The following is an 18,014-nucleotide window of genomic DNA, read 5'->3' on the forward strand; positions in this document are numbered from 1 at the left end:
ATACTACCACTATCTCTTTTCTTTAAAAACTCAATCAAGGTGGATGAATATGGCACACAGCAGCCAATCGCCTTGCTGAAACTACTGTTGGAAAGAGGCTTCTTATATGACCGTGGGAAGGAGCTGAACTGTAAAAGCATTCGGGACCTTGGCTTTATCGCTGCGATGGGAGAAGCTGGAGGAGGCCGCAATGAAGTTGATCCGAGATTTATTTCGCTGTTCAGTGTCTTCAATGTACCATTTCCTTCAGAGGAGTCTTTGCATTTAATTTATTCCTCCATTCTGAAAGGGCATACTTCGGTAACTTGCTTTTAATTTGCCATCTACACTGGAGTGCCTTGTGTTGAGGAGAAGTGTATGCATGGTTGACTTAGGCATTAGGCACAGCAGGCACAAGGCCCAGGGGCCTTTTTTGGGGGTGGTGGTGGTGCATGAAATGTTTTGATTTATTTCAAAACCAGAAGAAAAAAAATGAATATAGTCTAGCCTGGATTATATTCATCTTTATACCAGTGCATTCATAAAAGATAAAGTCATGTATTTTCATGGAGGAAGAGGCCCAGAGGGCAAGAGTGTCTTGGGCCCACAGAAGTCATGATGAGGCCCTGAGTTACATGTTTCACATGGAATTGCAGCAGGGACTCAACTAGGGAACCAGGCCCTGGTGTCAGACCCCATTCTGCTCCCTGGGCAAGTTCCTTCAGCTCTCCTAGACCTGGTTCTCATCTGGAACAGGAATGATGATGGTATCCATATCACTGGGTTTCCGGGAAAGTGTAAGGAAAAAATGCATATGAAATGTGTGGTACAATGTCTAACACATACTCATTAGACACTAGTTACCGCTCTCATGATGATGATTTAACTTGGCCGCCTCCCCTTGCAAAATGGAACCCATTCATTTAAATGACGATCTTCTGATCCTGGTGTTTCCGTCCTATAGTGAAGTTTGTGCACACAGAATCTTCAGGAGGCAGGAAACGTAAAGGCGTGAAATGGTGAGGTATGATCAGTAGGAACTGTGGACCCCTGGCATGTTCATGCCCTACCTTAAGCTATTCACTTTCACGATTCTGAGTTCTACGCTAGTCAAATCAAATGCAAACTGAGTGCTGGTTTGGGTTTTGGTTTCACATCATGTCAACTTCTCAGTGAATATGAAAATCTAGGGGGGAGAGAAAGCAAATCAGATGATAAGTTTCTTTGACCTTTTAATTTTCTTTTCTCTCTCTCTTTTTTTTAAGAAAGAGAGCATGAGAGAAGAATGAGTTGGGGTGGGAGGGGCAAAGCGGGGAGAGAGAGAATCTTAAGCAGGCTCCATGCTCAGTGCAGAGCCTGATGTAGGGCTCAGTTTCACAACCCTGAGATCATGACCTGAGCCAAGGATCAAGAGTCAGACGCTCAGCCAACTGGGCCACACAGGCACCCTTATTTATCTCCTCTTAAAAAATTATGTAAAATTCACACGGTGCAAGATTAGTTATTTTCACCATTTTGGAGGACACAGTTTATTGGCGTTGAGTACGTTCACAATGTTGTACAACCATCACCACTTCCTAATTCCAGAATATTTTTGTCACCCCAAAGCAGTCACGTCATCTCATCCTTCAGCCCCCAGCAATCGCTCATCTGCATTCTGTGCTCTGTGGATTTCCCTCTTCTAGACATTTCATATAGATGGAATCATATGCTACGTGGTCTTCGGTGACTGGCTTCTTCCATTAACCTCACGTTTTCAAGGTTCTTCATGTGGTGGCGTGTGTGTCGGTACATTCCTCCTTGATATGGCCAGATAATACGCCGCTGTATGGATAGACCATGTGGCTTGTCCATTCATCCATTGATAGACTCTTGGGGGGGCCTTTTCATTTTTCAGGTGTTCCATGAAAGCATCAGGGCTGTGAGCGACAAGCTGACTTTCTGCACATTGGTGCTTTCCAAAGCCATTGTCCAGGACCTGCCTCCCACCCCATCCAAGTTCCATTACATCTTTAATCTTCGGGATCTCTCGCGAGTTTTTAACGGTCTTGTCCTCACGAATCCAGAGCGGTGAGTTTCTTTTGTCTCACTAACATGTGGCCCATTGGTACGATGATGCTTTTTCTTACTCTTTTAAGACAGAGGACTTGTCCATGAACTTGATGAATCAATGTATGACTTATTCACCCAATGTCTTTTTGGTTATGTTAAATGGAGAGTTAAATATGTGGTTAAGGCCTGAAGACTTCCAAGCCCTTGACCTAAAGACAGGTGGAACCAAGAAAGGCAGAGGAGTGGACCGTGAACAGGTGGATTTAGCCCCTTGGTGGGATTGCTCTACTGATCATTCGTTCCTTGTTCTAAAGTTGCATTTTGCTCAGGAATGAATTGTTGGCGGTTGCTGATTGGTGCCATCATGTGTGTCTTTGGGAGAAGTAAGCACAGAGGATAGAAAGGGTTTAAGTCTGAGTACAGAAATTTTCTTGTTAAGGCTAGACTTACGTGTTTATGTTAATGAATACTTTTGAGCATTTGCAAGCATAGTCCTAATTTTGTGGACTCCCATTGAGGGCTTTCCATGAGCCCAAACTTATTCTCAGGTACCCTTGAAGGGTTTGGAATGATCGTTCAGGAGAAGACAGCTCCAGGTATGTAGGGGGAAGTGAAGGCTCTTTGTCGGAAACCAGAGAAAGTTCGGGAACTGAGGCCAGATGGAGCTGGTTCTTAAAAAAAAAAAAAAGCTGCCAGTGGCCTTGATGCTGATTTTAAACTCATGCATTCCAGCAAGTAGGAGCATATCAGGTACCCGTTTTATGTCACTTGTCATTTACAGCTAATGTTCTTTTTCTTCCCGACTGGAGGATAAATTGTAGATGGTGATTTTATGGTCTTTACACTTAATTTGTTCACTTCCATTAAATTTCATTAATGGGAGACCGGGGAGGAAAAGGACTATAGAAATGTCCTTTTCTGCGACCCGTGTATCCCTCTGGAAATAGTAGCATTTAATGCCTTTCTCTTTCTAGATGACTTCGTGACTGACTTTGCCCCTCCTGTCACATAGGTTCCAGACAGTGACTCAGATGGTGAGAGTCTGGAGAAACGAGTGTCTGAGGGTCTTCCACGATCGGTTAATCAATGAAACAGACAAACAGCTGGTCAGTACCTCAAAATACACCAGCTAATTCAAAACCCTAACCACAAAATTCTTCTCTAGGTGAAATGAACAGTATAGGAACCTTCCTCTCCGGCCAGTTTTTTTTTTTTTTTTAAAGATTTTATTTATTTATTTGACAGAGAGAAATCACAAGTAGACGGAGAAGCAGGCAGAGAGAGAGAGAGGGAAGCAGGCTCCCTATCAAGCAGAGAGCCCGATGCGGGACTCGATCCCAGGACCCTGAGATCATGACCTGAGCTGAAGGCAGGCTTAACCCACTGAGCCACCCAGGCGCCCCTTTTTTTTCTTTTAAATATAGTTCACCAACGGGTGAAAATTACAGTAACAACAAAAGTTGGCGGATGAGGGAGGGTAGATTATTACGTAGCTTGGAGCGGCTGGAAAAAATAATGACTTTGGATAATCTGAGCATATGTTCTTTTTCTGACAACGTTTTAGCCCATCTCTGTTGTTGGGTTTGGGTCCTTAAGTGGCATTCTGTCCAAAGGTGCAAGACCACATAAGAGACTTGGTTACGGAACATTTCAACGATGACCTGGAGGTGGTGATGCGGGATCCCATCCTGTTCGGAGACTTCCGGACAGCCTTGCAGGAAGGGGAGATGCGCATTTATGAAGACATCCAGGATTACGAGGCGGCCAAGGCTTTGTTTCAGGTGCGGGTGGGGCTGACCTTCTCCATGGGCTCACATCTCCTGGGGGGCACTTCTCGGGGGAGCCCAGAGCTGCTCAGGAGGTAGCACTGGGAAGAACACCCATGCCTCTGTCTCAAGGTTCAGAACGCAGGCCTGTGTCCAGTCTGGCGATGAGCATGTCTAGGGGTGCATGGAATGACCTGAGGAATTGTGCTAAATGCGTGGGCCCCTGGGCTCGCCCCTCTGAGAGTTTCCTTGCCTCAAAGGTTCCAGGGTTCCCATGCACAGCCAGGTTTGGGAACCACTCAGCTGGCTGATAGTCATTTTCATTTTAACTCATGCCTTGAGCCCTGTAACCAGCTTTGGCTCACTGCTGGCCGATCGCAGACCAGCAGATCAAAGCCTTCACTGTCCACACTGGATTTAGTCCCCGAAACCCAAATGAATTAATTATTTCAGCCACTATAGATTATTGAAAAGAAAATCAACCCTCTGTTTCTCATTCCTCCTGGACCAAAGGAAATAGGTCTGTCTCTTAAAATCCAGTGATCCTGTTAAAAAAAAAAAAAAAATCTTTTTTTTTTTTTTTTTTTTTTAAATTTCAGGAAATTCTCGAGGAGTATAATGAAAGCAACACCAAAATGAACTTGGTTCTCTTTGATGACGCCTTGGAGCACCTGACCCGTGTGCATCGTATCATCCGAATGGACCGTGGCCATGCCCTGCTGGTCGGGGTCGGCGGCTCCGGGAAGCAGTCTCTCTCCAGGCTGGCTGCCTTCACAGCCGGCTGCGAGGTGAACCCGCCTGCCCTCCCAGAGAGAAGTCTGTCGAATGGATTTCTAGGCATTGGTAGTTCACGCAAATATGGGAATGATCTGTAAGAGGTCGTAAGATGGCGTTCTCATAGAGTGTAGAACAGGTTTTTGTTTTTCCTCGTTATTATTTTAAAGGTTTTATTTATTTGACGGACAGAGATCACAAGTAGGCAGAGAAGCAGGCAGAGAGAGAGAGGGAAGCAGGCTCCCTGCTGAGCAGAGTGCCCGATGCGGGGCTCGATCCCAGGACCCTGAGATCATGATTTGAGCCGAAGGCAGAGGCTTAACCCACTGAGCCACCCAGGCGCCCCTTGTTATTATTTTAACTGAATGTCCGAAGACTCTAACTTCTGCGTGATCTGTGGAGTGCAGACTATGTCAGATCAAACTGGAAAGTCAGACCTGGCCAGTCTTGGGGTTTGTGACGTGTACCTGTGTGGAGGACGGCTTGGCCCCAAACCTCTGTGGACCCAGCTTTCGGGTCAGCCACGTACTAGCTGGCTGCTCTATCTGCATGACCAGCCCACACAGTTCTAGGCCGTTCTTAGAATCTCTTGAAAACAAACAAGCTCAAAGCAATAGCTTTATGGAGATATAATTCACTGGCCATACTATTCACCAGGTGCAACTCAGGGCTTGTCGGTATATTCATATCTGCACACCCATCACCGGAGTCTATTTGAGGACATTTTTGTCACCCCAAAAAAGACATCCAGTGCCCCTTAGCTCTCCGTCCTTCACCCAGCCCTAAAAACACACTCATCTACTTTTTCTGTCTCTATCGACTTCCCCGTCCCGAGCTCTCCTATGAATAGGATCCCAGAGGACGTGGTCTTTTGTGACAGCTTCTCTCACCCCGAGTAACGTTTTCAGGCTCCCTCCATGCACCGGTCCTTAATTCCTCGTTATGGCTGAACCCGTGTGCTGGGGTCTAGATGGACTACGTTCTGTTTATCTGTCCATCCGTCGACAGCCACATGGGCTTTTCCCACCTTTCGGCCGCTGTGAACCATGCTGCTGTGAACGTTCACATACAAGTCACCATGTCAACACGTGTTGTTGTGTCTCTTGGTAGACACCTAGCGCTGGGATTGCTGGGACATATGCAAGTTCCATGTTTGACCGTTGGAGAAGCTGCCAGATTATTTTCCAAAGCGACTGTACCATTCTCCAGCTCCACCAGCAGCGTGTGGGGGTTCCTGTTTCCCCACGCCATCCTCAGAATCTTCTAGTGAGCTCCGGCCCTGCCTGCCGGTCATTCACGCGCGGGGGCCTCTCCCAGGGGCGATGCGTACCACGCAGGGAGGCTGAATCTTGAAGACCTACCTCACACAATACACTTGCTTATTTTTTATTTCGTTGCTTTATGCTTTCGTGTCATAGCCAAAAACTCATTGCCAAGACCATGAATGACAATGCGGGTTTTTTTTTTTTTTAAGCAAATCTTTAATCTGGGTGGTGACAGTGGCATTACATCATTCATCCTTGTTCCTTTAAATGCCTTAATTAGCAACCAGGAGCGGCCACAACAAGTTTATCCTGATTCATGCTACGGATAATGTCCCATTATCCGTTCTTGCCAACACTGGGTGTTGTCATTTTAATAACTTGCCAATATTATTGGTAAAAAATAGTGTAAGTTTACACAAGTACTTCTTTCTTCCATTCATAGCGCAGTTTGAATTTCTTTTTATACACTCATTGGACATTGGTCTTTTCTTTCTTTGAGGTGCCTTTTTAGGCACTCACTGACTTGTGAGAACTCTGTGCAGAAGAGAAAATCAGGGTTCGTTCAATGAGTCTAGCTTGCGGTATTTCGCAAATGACCTTTTGTGTAAAGTATTTCTAGAAAAGAATTTTTGAGAAAGTCTTTCTAGAAATTTGGTCGATTTACCAAATTTAGAATCTAGATCTAGAATTTTCTAGATATTCTAGATAATTAGAATCTAGATCTAGGATTTTCTAGAAACTATTTTCTAGAAATTTGGTTGATTTACCTTTAAAATTGGATAAAACGTATGACCAAGGGGTGCCTGGGTGGCTCCGTCGGGTAAGGGTCTGCCTCTCGGTTTCAGCCCAGGTGGTGGTCTCTGGGTTGTGGGATCAAGCCCTGTAGGTTCTGTGCTCAGCGGGAAGTCAGCTTGGGATTCTCTCTCTCTCTCTCCCTCTGCCCCTCTCCCCGGCTTGCTCTTTTTCTCTCTCTCTCAAATAAGTCTTTTTAAAAAATGTGGCTGAAATATAATTGCTTTAGAATTGTACATTTTTCTAGATCAGTTGATTTGTTTTGTTTGTTTGTTTGTTTGTTTTTCTATTGATGGATCTGGGTAAATCAGATATGACTTTCTTCTGAGGTCACAGTTGGGCATCTTGGACTTAAGGGATGGCAGAGAGGGACCCCTGAGGTCCAGGGAGGAGGAGAAAGGCTAACCGGGCTCTTGTGATGCCCTAGAAAGTGGAGGGAAGGTGGGGGCGGGGGTTCCAGTGAGCTGGTTCATGCCATGTGGCGTTAGGAACCGCAGCGGAGAAGCTGCGCTTGGGCAGGACAGATGGGGTGGTCGGATGGAACCGGAGACCAAATATTTGGCTGGACGTCATCCATGTCCCCTTGAGCATGTGTGTGTGAACATGAAGGTCTGTGTGACCATGTGCGTGTGTGCATGTGTGTGTGTGTGTGTGTGTGTGTGGAAGGGCCCTGAGTGCTGTGCAAGGCCACATGATTGGAACAGAGGCTGCACGAGCCCCTGTGCGCAGGTGTGAGTTGAGGTCGAGGGGAGGCCGGCGACTGTGGACGTTCGAGGGGCTGTAGGTCTTCTGAGCTGTTTCGGAGCTGGTGGTCAGTTTCTCGCAGCTCCACGCGCAGGCCCCGGGGCCGAGGGAAGTGAATGGAGGTGACGGTGACAGAGACTTGTGTCCTTGTTTGCACTGATGTCGACTTCATGTGTAGTACGATTTTTACCTTTAAGAATTTAAAATGGCTTCTTCCTTAGTTTCCCTGTAGATCTTCCCATGATCTCTCTCATTTTTACTGAAATCCCGATGGGGACTATGGTTGTACGTGTGTGTGTATGTGTGTGTGTGTGCGCGCGTGTGTGTTCTGTTTTTCCTTTTTCTTCATGGCTTGGCCCGTCCATTGCTCTCCATTTCCTATCCCCATTCCTGGCTGTCCCCCCCGCCCTCTTACTCAGATGATTCATTTAATGACCGAAGGTGTCCTTTGTTCTGCCACACTCCTGTGATCCTGTCATCCCGTCTGCCCAGGCCTGTGTCCCCGGCACACACTGTCACCCCCACACGTGAGTGCACTCACAGCACACATCTATCCCCGCTCGTTTGACGCAAAGGGATGTCCCAGTGTCCTTCGTCCCGCATTTCCCACTCAGCAGTGTTTGTGAAAATGGCCCGGGTTGTCCGGTTTCGCTGTCACTCGTGCCGCTGAGACAGCTGCGCAGGCTGCCCCACCCCCGCAGCCCGGTTGGCCAGTGACCGTGGCGCCGGCCGGCAGTCTCACCGCTGCCGTGCTCTGTGTCGGCAGGTGTTTGAGATCCTTCTGAGCCGAGGCTACTCGGAGAACAACTTCCGGGAAGACCTGAAGAACCTTTATCTCAAACTCGGGATAGAGAACAAGACGATGATCTTCCTGTTCACGGACGCCCACGTGGCCGAGGAGAGCTTCCTGGAGCTCATCAACAACATGCTGACGTCAGGTGCCGGTCGGGGCGGGGGGCTGCTCCTGTGTGGGACATGCCCTGCACGGGGACGAGAGCGGGGGGAGGGGCCACTCGGCATAGCCCTGGCGGATCACTTAGAAGAGGCTGGGGGTCACTCTCAGGGTACAGTGTGGTCTAGGCTCATGTTTCCATGGGTGCCTCTGGCTGCCCTGTGAGGTCTAGGCAAGAGGGAGGTAAGAACAGGAGAGTGTGACAGGTGACCTGGGTCTGGGATTGTGCCATTCGGGGGCTGTGGAGTGTGTTACACATTGGAGGAATCCAAACAGAACGTCAGAGCGTGTATTAGTGTGCTAGGACTGCTGTAAGGAAGTATGACAGGACGGGGGATTGAAAACCATGGACACTTGGGGCACCTGGTGGGCTCAGTCAGCGGAAAGGGAGTCTCTTGATCCCAGGGTTGTGAGTTCGAGCCCCACGCTGGGGGTAGAGATCCCTTCGGAAAAATCTAAAACCACTACCATTTATTGTTTCACAGTCTAGACGTCCCACACCACGGTGTGGGCAGGGGTGGTTCCTTCTGGGACTCTGGGGGAGATGGTCCCAGGCCTCTCTCCAGCTTCTGCTGGTCTCTCTGATTCCACAACCTCGCCGGGGTTGTGCCTACGTGCTCTCCTGGGGTCAGCATGTCTGTTGCTACGTCCACATTAACCCTTTTTACAACAAGGGCATCAGTTGTCCTGCTTTAAGACCTATCTCAGTGACCTCATTTTAACTGGAGGACTTCCTAAAAGACCCTGTATCTGAGTGAGGTCACATTCTGAGGTTCTGAGGACCTCAACGTCTCTTCCTGGGGGAAACACAGTTCATTAGCAGATGGGCCGTTGGATTGTAGGGGTCTGGCTCTCAGAATAGGGGCCCGGGGTGGAGATGTCGATTTCAGCATCACTGGCGTGTGGTTCCCCAAGCCTTAGGAACGGATGGAACCGTCTGGGGATGGGGGGTAGCGCGAGAAATCAGGTGAGCCCAGCGCTAGGTACAGGGAGAAGCGGGGGAGTGAGCCAGAGGCTGAGATGGAAGAAGGAGAAACAGGGGCAAGTTCCTCCATCTTTTGCAGAACACATGGCCATGATGCAATTACAGAAGGTCACAAAGCACCATCAGCAAGGGGAAGGGGGGCTCATGGGGGGAAGTCTGGGGAGCCAGGCACAGGCTTCTAGAACCCTCTTGTAGGGCAGTCTCACGGGACTCGCTAGCTTCCCCCTCCTCTGACTGTGACACCCCATGGGCAGTATGATCTCCCAGGGAAGCCCCTTAGAGACTCAGCACCCAGGGGCTTCCCTGGGGGCTGGTCACATAAGCACCTGCTGCCTGGCTCCCACCAGAGTTCCAGATTTCCAGGGAGGAGGCAGGTGGGGTCAGCACAGGCCATACTCTTTGTAGGTGAGCCACTTGGGTGGATGAACGGCGGGAGGACCCCTCCCAAAGTCCAGGTTCCCGGATGCTGGCCAGGGGGCAACCCTGCACACAAGCCTTTATAAGGAGAACAGCCCCGGGCCTGCTGGCTCAGCTTGGTTCTGTAGGGAACCCATCAGATATTTAACCAGAAGGCATGCTACTAATTTGGAACAATGTAGCTATAGTAAGACAACATCGCAGCTAGTGAGACTCTGGCTGCTTTCTTGTCGTCAGCGGGCTCCCACTGCACCTTCCCAGTTTACTTCGTTATTCCAGAATTCTCACTGGGCCTGAACCGCGGCGTGTGTCGACTCCTGGCCTCTCCCACATCAGGATTTCTCCGAAACCTGTCTCTTCTCTCGCATCCCCTTGACCCTCTGTCAAAGCCAGACCCTCATCATTTCTGACCTTGACTCTTCACACGCATCTCTCTGCTCCTCTCCTTGCTTCCTACAACCTGGCTGTCCGTGCATGTCACCAGTTCCCTCCGTCCCACGCTTTCGGTGCTCTGGGTCTCTGCGGATGGACTTCTGTTTCTGCAGCCCGAGTTCCCCTTCCCTCCCTACAGGCTGTCCTGCCCCTGCTTCTAGCCCACGCTCTTCTCCTGCCACACTCTCCCTGCCCCTTTCTCTAGCAGCCTCCTGGCTCAGCCTAGGTGGACAAGACTCACTTGCGCAGGGGTTGCGGCTGGAGTCCCCGCAGGGGTCCCATGGGTAGGCTCGGATCCCATGCCCACCCCTGAGCCCAACCCTCGAGCTCACAGTGGTCCTGATGGGGCAGACCACCCAAACCACAGGCAGGCATAGAATGGGGAAGTGATTTTCCAAAGGAAAAGAGGGATGAGAGGCCAGGAAGTGGGCACAGGTAGGAAGGGGGCAGGCCTGTGCACAAACAGCAGAGCTCCACACGCCAGGCTAGGGCCAAGTTGTCCGTTTCCTCCTGATCTTGGCTCCTGTGCCACATGGAATCTCCCTCCCCCAAGAAGCCTCTCCTTGGCGGCAGTGGCTTCAAGGCTCCTGAGAGCCCGGGGCATCTACGGTCTGGGCTACGGACGTGGCATTTAACACACGAAGCCCTGGGTTGGCATCAGACTTTGCATACGTGGGTTGCAGGCTGGTGAGCAGAGGGGGACGGGTCAGCCCTGCTTTCTGTATCTGTAAGCCCCACTGTAGGTCTGGGCTATATTTTCTGTGAAGGCCAAGAGAGCTCCTGGGGGCCTCACTTAAATAGCACCCAACATGGTCAAGGTTATTAATATATTTTCTGGAGCGGTTAAACCTGGCAGCGGTTTCTCATCCCTGGTCCTGCTGACGTCAGTGGCTCTCCTGGGCGTCCCGGGCCAGTTGGCTGTACCCTGGCCTCTCGCTGCCCCGGTGCCATTAGCATGTCCCCCCAACACACACATCCGAGCTGGGAGAACCAAACTTGTCTCCGGACGTTGCCAAATGTCTCTTAGGGGGCACACTTGCCCCCGGTTGAGTATCCTGGGTTTGGCACTCGTGATCACCTCCCAGGTGAGCGGGAGGCATTTATTTCTCTCATTTTGCCGACAAGACTGAGGGTCAAAGGGAGGCTCAGTGCCCGGGCGCAGGCCCTGCTCCTTGGTCTTGGTGTGCCCTGCTCTTCCGGGGATGCTGTGCTTCTGTCATTTCGGTGCCTAGAGAGATGATAACCCCGAGGCTGGGGAACCCAGCGTTGGTCTTTGTTTTCCAGGAATCATACCCGCGCTTTTCCCGGAAGAGGAGAAAGAGATGATCCTCAGTCAGATCGGACCCGAAGCCCTGAAGCAAGGCATGGGCCCGGCCAAGGAGTCCGTGTGGCAGTACTTCGTGAACAAGAGTGCCAACAACCTGCACATTGTCTTGGGCATGTCGCCGGTCGGGGACACCCTGAGGACCCGGTGCAGGAATTTCCCAGGTGCCCGGGGCTGAGCCTACATCACCATCCCCGGCAGAGCAAAACTCGGGGTGGTCCCCGGGGCTGGCATATGGGCCCTGCCATGTAGGACCGGCCCCTCTTTGTCCCACCTGGTGGCCAGCAGGCTCCCGGGCTGCCCACAGGGGGCGCTGTCTCCCCCCCACCAGGAAAGGCTCGTAGGCTCTGGTTGTGGCAGGTACTGAGCCTTCTTCTCTCTTCTGTTGGGACCATCCTGCCAGCCTCAGGGAAGATGCAGTCCCTGACCTGTAGAGCAGAGGTTCTGGAGTGGGGGGTGACCTTACTGGTGCCCTCAGGGACATTTGCCAGTGCCTGGGGACATTTCCGCGGCTTGCATCCGTGGGTTGCGGGGCGTGGTACCAACATGCGGTTGGTAGAGACCAAGTGCCCCTGAACGCTCCGTGCTGCCCAGACACCCCACCATGCAGGACCGTCCAGGCCAACATCTGCCATGCTGAGGCTGAGAAACTCTGCTCTGGCTGTTAGCCTTGGACGCATGCAGCACTTCTACCACCGTGCCTGGTGCTGAAGATTGTGTCCCCGTCCGTGAGCATCTCTTTTGTGTCTCCCTCCTCTCAAGGTCTTGTAAATAACACTGGTATCGACTGGTTCATGCCTTGGCCTTCTCAAGCCCTCCTCGCTGTCGCTAAGTCCTTTCTAGGTACGTGACCGCTAATGGGGGTGGGGCCCGCTAATGGTATAACAAAAGGACTTGTTATCACTTTTCTGACTTTGAATTTTGGTCCAGTAGATCCCTTCACCGTTCGCCCCCATGGCCACGAAGGCTTTGGAAGTTTGTCAGTGTGTTTTGGTTGATACTGTGTGTTTTTTTTTTTTTTAAGATTTTATTTATTTATTTGACAGAGAGAAATCACAAGGAGGCGGAGAGGCAGGCAGAGAGAGAGGAGGAAACAGGCTCCCTGCTGAGCAGAGAGCCCGATGCGGGACTCGATTCCAGGACCCTGAGATCATGACCTGAGCTGAAGGCAGCGGCTTAACCCACTGAGCCACCCAGGCACCCCGATACTGTGTTTTAATCTAAAGGGATTTCACAGGGCACTGGGGCTACCTGGGGGTCTCAGTCATTCAGTGTCTTGATTGTGGCTCAGGTTGGGATCTCAGGGTCCTGGGCTCTGAGCCCTGCATGGGGCTCCATGCTCAGCGGGGTGTCTGACGGATCCGGCCCCTACCAGAGCAGGGGCTGGCACATCATGGTCTTTGGACCAAATGGGACCCACGGCTTGTTTCGGGAAACAGACTGTGATGGGGACACAGACTCTTTTGTCAATGAACTTGGTGTCTGTGGCTGCTTTAAGCTCCTGACTGCACGGTTGAGGAAATATAGCAGAGACCATACGGCCCACGGAGGCTGCATTTTCACTGCCGAGCTCTTTACAGGAAAAGCGGGCTGATCCCTGACTCAAAGGATGCCCGGAGGACCTTTCAGGAGACTGATAATCTGTGCTGAATTTGCTCAGAAGTTTCAAACACTTAAGTCCTTGATTATTAATTTTACTCTCCGGAATAAGAAAGCAAGTCCATGTATCTTTGGGGAAAAGCTTTTTTTGTCTGGATCTTGGCATCAAATGACACTGTGTGGGTCTGCAAATAGTTTCCACCTTCTACCTCTATGTTCAGTAAATGAGTCACTTGTCGGTTCACCCAGGGAGCACTCGTAATGTTACTTAGCATGCAGGGGAAAGAGACAAGTGTGGCTCTGTGTTAGCCATAGGACTCATCCTCTAACGGGGGGATCCGCAAACTTGCCCTGTAAAGGACCAGGTGATAGATATTTCCAGCTGTGTGGGTCACGCAGGCTCTGCAGCAGCTACTCACGTCTGCCGCTGGATCTGTGTCCCCGCGAAACTGCGCTTACAAAACCAGGCAGCGGGATGGGCGCGTCCTGTGTGGTCCACCAGCCCCGCACGCCCGGGAGACGTCCCCATGCGCTTGCAGCACTTTGGTTTGCCATCACCACGCAGCAGCTCCGTGTCCTAAAGAACACCATGTGGAATTCGCTTAGAATTTATTTTTCTTGGAACAGATTCCTTGGTGTTGGACTAACCGTGCTCCAAAGTGTGGATACTTGGGAGGCAGGGTTTTTCTCCATGGGCTGTGGTGTTCTGGCCCCTCATTTAATTTCAGATCAAACCCGCAGCCTCTGGCTGAATGGTTCCGTTTGGTCAATCCTGTCTTCCTTCTTCTTAGTTGCAGGCCCATTCTGCGTGGCAGGGAGTGTGTTGTGCTGTCTGTTGGGTGGTCTGAGGGCTGTGATCTGAGCAGTGGAAGAGATGATGGTTGGTTTCAACAGACTTAGAGGAAGGCCCACTTTGTGCCCACTGTGTGCCAGGCACAAGGGATCCAGCAGTGACACTGGGTGCATTTCCCTCCTGAAAACCCTGGCCCCCTCCTGGGACAGTGGCATAGCCAGCCCAGGAGACAGACCTTCCTGCCCGCAGAGCGTGTATTGGTCCCATGGTCCAGGAGAGCCACCAACCAGGTGCTCTTTTGCTTTCTCTATTAAACATTTTCTTAAAAGATTTTATTTATTTGACAGAGAGGTAGAGAACACAAGTAGGCAGAGCAGCAGACAGAAGGAGAGGGAAAAGCAGGCTCCCCACCGAGTAGGGAGCCTGATGTGGGACTTGATCCCAGGACCCTGTTATCATGGCCAGAGCTGAAGGCAGGTACTTAATTGACTAAGCCACCCAGGCGCCCCATCTATTAAACATTTTTATATCATCTTCTTATTGTGCTTAAACATCTGTAACATAAAATTTGCCATTTTAACCATTTTCAGGAGTCGAGTTAGAGGTGTGAAGCATATTCACATTCTTGGGCAGCTGCCACGGCTGTCCAGCTCCGGACCTTCCACCTTGTAAAATGGAAACTGTCCCCGTGAAGCACCAACTTCCCATTCCCCCCACCCCAGCTCCAGGCCCCCATCCATAACCTCCCAACTACTTTCTTTCTCTGAATTTGCCTGTTCTAGAGACTCTGTATGAAGTCAAATTGTGCAACATATGTCCTTTCGGGCCTCACTTCTTACTCTTAGCCTGTTCTTGAGGTTCATCCGTGTTGTGTCACGGGACAGAGTTTCCTTTCTTCTGTCGTAGGGATGGACCGCATTCTGTTTATCCGGCCATCTGTTGACCAACACTGGGTTCCTTCCACTGTCACGAGTAGCGCAGCCATGAGTGTTGTCTGCAAGAGTCTTGACATTTTCAGGGCTTTGTGGGTCCATGCCTCGGAGCGGAATTGCTGGGTCAGACAGGAACGTCGTGTTTAACTCTTCAGGAGCCTGCTGATGATTTCCCACCACTTCAGAGGCATTTTCCCCGTTCCTTTCTCTTCAGGGACTAATCCGATGATCCCGGCGGAAAACACAGACGGTGTGGTGGAGCACGTTGTTTTGGTCCATGAATCCGTGAATGAGTTCAGCAAACAATTTCTACAGAAATTGAGGCGTAGCAACTATGTAACCCCCAAAAACTACCTGGACTTTATTAACACGTATTCAAAGCTGCTGGATGAGAAAACTCAGTATAACACAGGTAAGATGTGGGGAATGGGATGGGGAACACGTAGGATCCAAGTGCTGACCTCGTCTTTCAGCAAATGCTTCGTTAGCAGGAGCTAATGAAGACAAATGTGCAGCACATTCCAGGTTTTACTTCCCAGAGCGATTCGTCTGGGTGGGAGAGGCCTGGCTCGCTCATATTTTTCTTTGTTGGTGTTGAGTTGTGCACTTTGGAGCTCTGTGTCTTCCCTGCACTCTTCCCAACACTCTGTTGGAAAATGGTTTTGAAAGTGCTGTTTCCAGAAATCCATTTATTTTGGCTGATGTGGTCCTGGCACGGTGGTGGAGGTCCTTGATGCTGCCTGATGTCTCATGAAGATGATTTTTTAGGTTGAGCCCCAGTGGATTGAATCCCCAGGGAGGCCCCTGGAATGCTTGCCCGGGTGTGTGGGGAACCGCACCCACCTTGGTGAGGACTACAGCTACTCTCTTTCCACAGCTCAATGCAAGCGTCTGGAGGGGGGGCTGGACAAGCTGAAGGAGGCCACCATCCAGCTGGACGAGCTGAACCAGAAGCTGGCTGTGCAGAAGGTCGTGCTGGCAGAGAAGTCCATTGCCTGCGAGGCGCTGCTGGAGGAGATCGCCACCAACACGGCCATAGGTCAGTGTGGGGCCAGCTCAGTGGAGGGTTGGGGGGGGCAGCAGGGCTCCCCTAGATAGGACAGAGCTCCACTGGGGGACATCCCTGAGAAGCCACCTGTCAGTCCACCCTTTTTCTCCTGAGTGTGATGTGTTCCTGCGTGTGGGGCTTTGAGGGCCCCCGTTGGTCCCCTCAGCTCTGAGATCACCTGCAGTCATTCTGGCCCTCCTTGCCACACGGCTCTGGTCCAGGCCCATCTCCTCTGCGATAGTTGCTCTACGGACCCGTCTTCCCGGCACCCTGGCAGTGCCGACGGTCTCTGCTCTGCTGTTCAGTTCTGACGGTTTCACGGTTGTGACCTTGCTTCCTTCTCCCCATGCGTTTGTCCTCCTGCTGCTCCAGCAAGAATCTCTCCGAGGGCCAGGATCTCTCCCAGGGACAGGATCCCGCAGAGCATTAGGGCCCCTACACGCTTTGCCCCCTACAGAGGCTCAGTCGACGCTTGCTTGTTGACTGTGGGCGTGGCTCCCTAGAGGACGCCGCACTGGAAAATCCGAGGGCATCCAGCATACGTTTGTCAAGAACCCACTGTATGGGTTCCCTGAGGCCGTTCGCTGAAGCAGAGTCTGCTGGAACTTTAGCGGGGGACCCCGCACTCAGGATGACAGCACACCGAAGTGGTTACGAGCAGGGCTGTGATGCTCAAGTCCTTGGGCTCCAGTCCCACCTGGGTGCACCCAGATAAGGGGCAGTGTACTTCTTTCCTAGAGCTGCCCAAACAGATGGCCACAGCTGGGGGGCTTCAAACAACAGAAGTTTACTCTCACAGTTCTGGAGGCCAGAGTCTGAATTCAAGGTGTCAGGGGGCCATGCTCCCTCCAAAGGCTCTGGGGGACGACCCTTCCTTGACTCTTCCAGCCTCCGCGTTTGCTGGCAGACCGTAGCTTTTAGGTTCATCTCAGTGTCTGGTGCCAGTGGCCACTTCCCTCATGTGGTTGTCTTCTAAGGACATAAGCCATTGGATTCAGGACCCTCCAACCCAGTATGACCTCACGTGAACTCATTAGATGTCCAAAGATCCTCTTTCTAGATAAGGTCACATTCTGAGGTCACTGGTGGATGTGGATGGCGGGGGACACTCTTCAGCCCAGTACAGATACCATGAGCCGAGCTCTGTGCTAGGGATCGGGCTTCCAGACCTCGGGGAGATGCCTGCGTTCCAGTGACTGGAACCAGACAATCAGTGAGCCAACAATTAAGTGAAATGCCCGATTTCGATCAGTGACATGAAGCAAATAGAGGATCCAGAGTGACCGAAGGGGCAGGCCACCATACGAGGGGTGACTTTTCAGCGGGGTCTGAACCAACCTTGAAGATAGTGATGAGAAGCAAAGAGAGATCTCTGTGAACCAGAGAGACCGGAAGGGCGGCCCTGGTGTCCTCCACTCACACCAGCTATGCAGGGCTGGGGGGCTGTCCCGTGGGATGGAGTGGCGGGACGTGGCTGGGCCAGTCGGAGTCAGCAGCGGTCCTGGTGTTGGAGACTCCATGCTGGGTGAGAACTTCTGCTCTAGCAGGAACACCCAAGGCCGCCATATTGGCCCAAGAGTGTTAGATGCCCTGACAGCCCAGCACTGGCCTTGGCGGGCTGTGTGTGGCTTTGTCTCCGTGGTGGTGGTCTCTCCTCTCCACGCCGGCATCTTCACTCACCAGCCTCTCCCCCCACAGCCGAGGAAAAGAAGAAGCTCGCAGAGGAAAAAGCCATGGAGATAGAAGAGCAGAACAAGATCATTGCGGTGGAGAAGGCGGAGGCCGAGATGGCCCTCGCCGAGGTCATGCCTATCCTAGAGGCCGCCAAACTGGAGCTGCAGAAGCTGGACAAATCAGACGTGACGGAGATCAGGTGACCGACGGCGATCTCCGTGCGTGTGTGGCGCTCCTGACAGCCATTCCATTCCTCCTGGTGGTCAGACACTATCGGAGCTCCGTCTTGGCCCGGCCACTGGGCTGAGTGCTTTCTAAGGCTGTGGGTTCTGTCCTCATTTGCAGATGAGGAAGATGGGGCCCTGGGCAGGGAGTTGGGGTGCCCCAGGTCCCCCCCAGCCAGGAGGGAGCAGGGCCTGTTGGCTCTGGACCCAGGCTGTCTCATAGAAGGAGGCAGAGTCCCAGAGCCCAGTGGGCCAGTGCTCT

The 18,014-nt window shown here is 51.6% G+C and overlaps 1 protein-coding gene across 4 annotated transcripts in view; it reads left to right on the top strand.

The window, feature by feature from the left end:
- The window catches only part of DNAH10 (dynein axonemal heavy chain 10), a 134,850-nt gene that overhangs the window by 90,799 nt on the left and 26,037 nt on the right, over positions 1-18,014 (top strand). For all 4 annotated transcript variants that reach the window (XR_014302639.1, XM_082698590.1, XM_082698589.1 and 1 more), the window contains exons 47-57: positions 40-300; positions 1,877-2,049; positions 3,044-3,137; positions 3,645-3,812; positions 4,397-4,585; positions 8,139-8,310; positions 11,443-11,646; positions 12,245-12,325; positions 15,021-15,218; positions 15,684-15,845; positions 17,553-17,727. Coding sequence is in view for 3 of the 4 variants with exons in the window: in XM_082698590.1 (XP_082554716.1) it covers positions 40-300; positions 1,877-2,049; positions 3,044-3,137; positions 3,645-3,812; positions 4,397-4,585; positions 8,139-8,310; positions 11,443-11,646; positions 12,245-12,325; positions 15,021-15,218; positions 15,684-15,845; positions 17,553-17,727 (1,877 nt within the window). In the remaining variant the exon portion in view is untranslated. The remainder of the gene's footprint in view (positions 1-39; positions 301-1,876; positions 2,050-3,043; positions 3,138-3,644; positions 3,813-4,396; positions 4,586-8,138; positions 8,311-11,442; positions 11,647-12,244; positions 12,326-15,020; positions 15,219-15,683; positions 15,846-17,552; positions 17,728-18,014) is intronic.

The sequence above is a fragment of the Mustela nivalis genome, assembly GCF_964662115.1.
Source record: "Mustela nivalis genome assembly, chromosome: 14".
NCBI classification, from domain to species: domain Eukaryota; kingdom Metazoa; phylum Chordata; class Mammalia; order Carnivora; family Mustelidae; genus Mustela; species Mustela nivalis.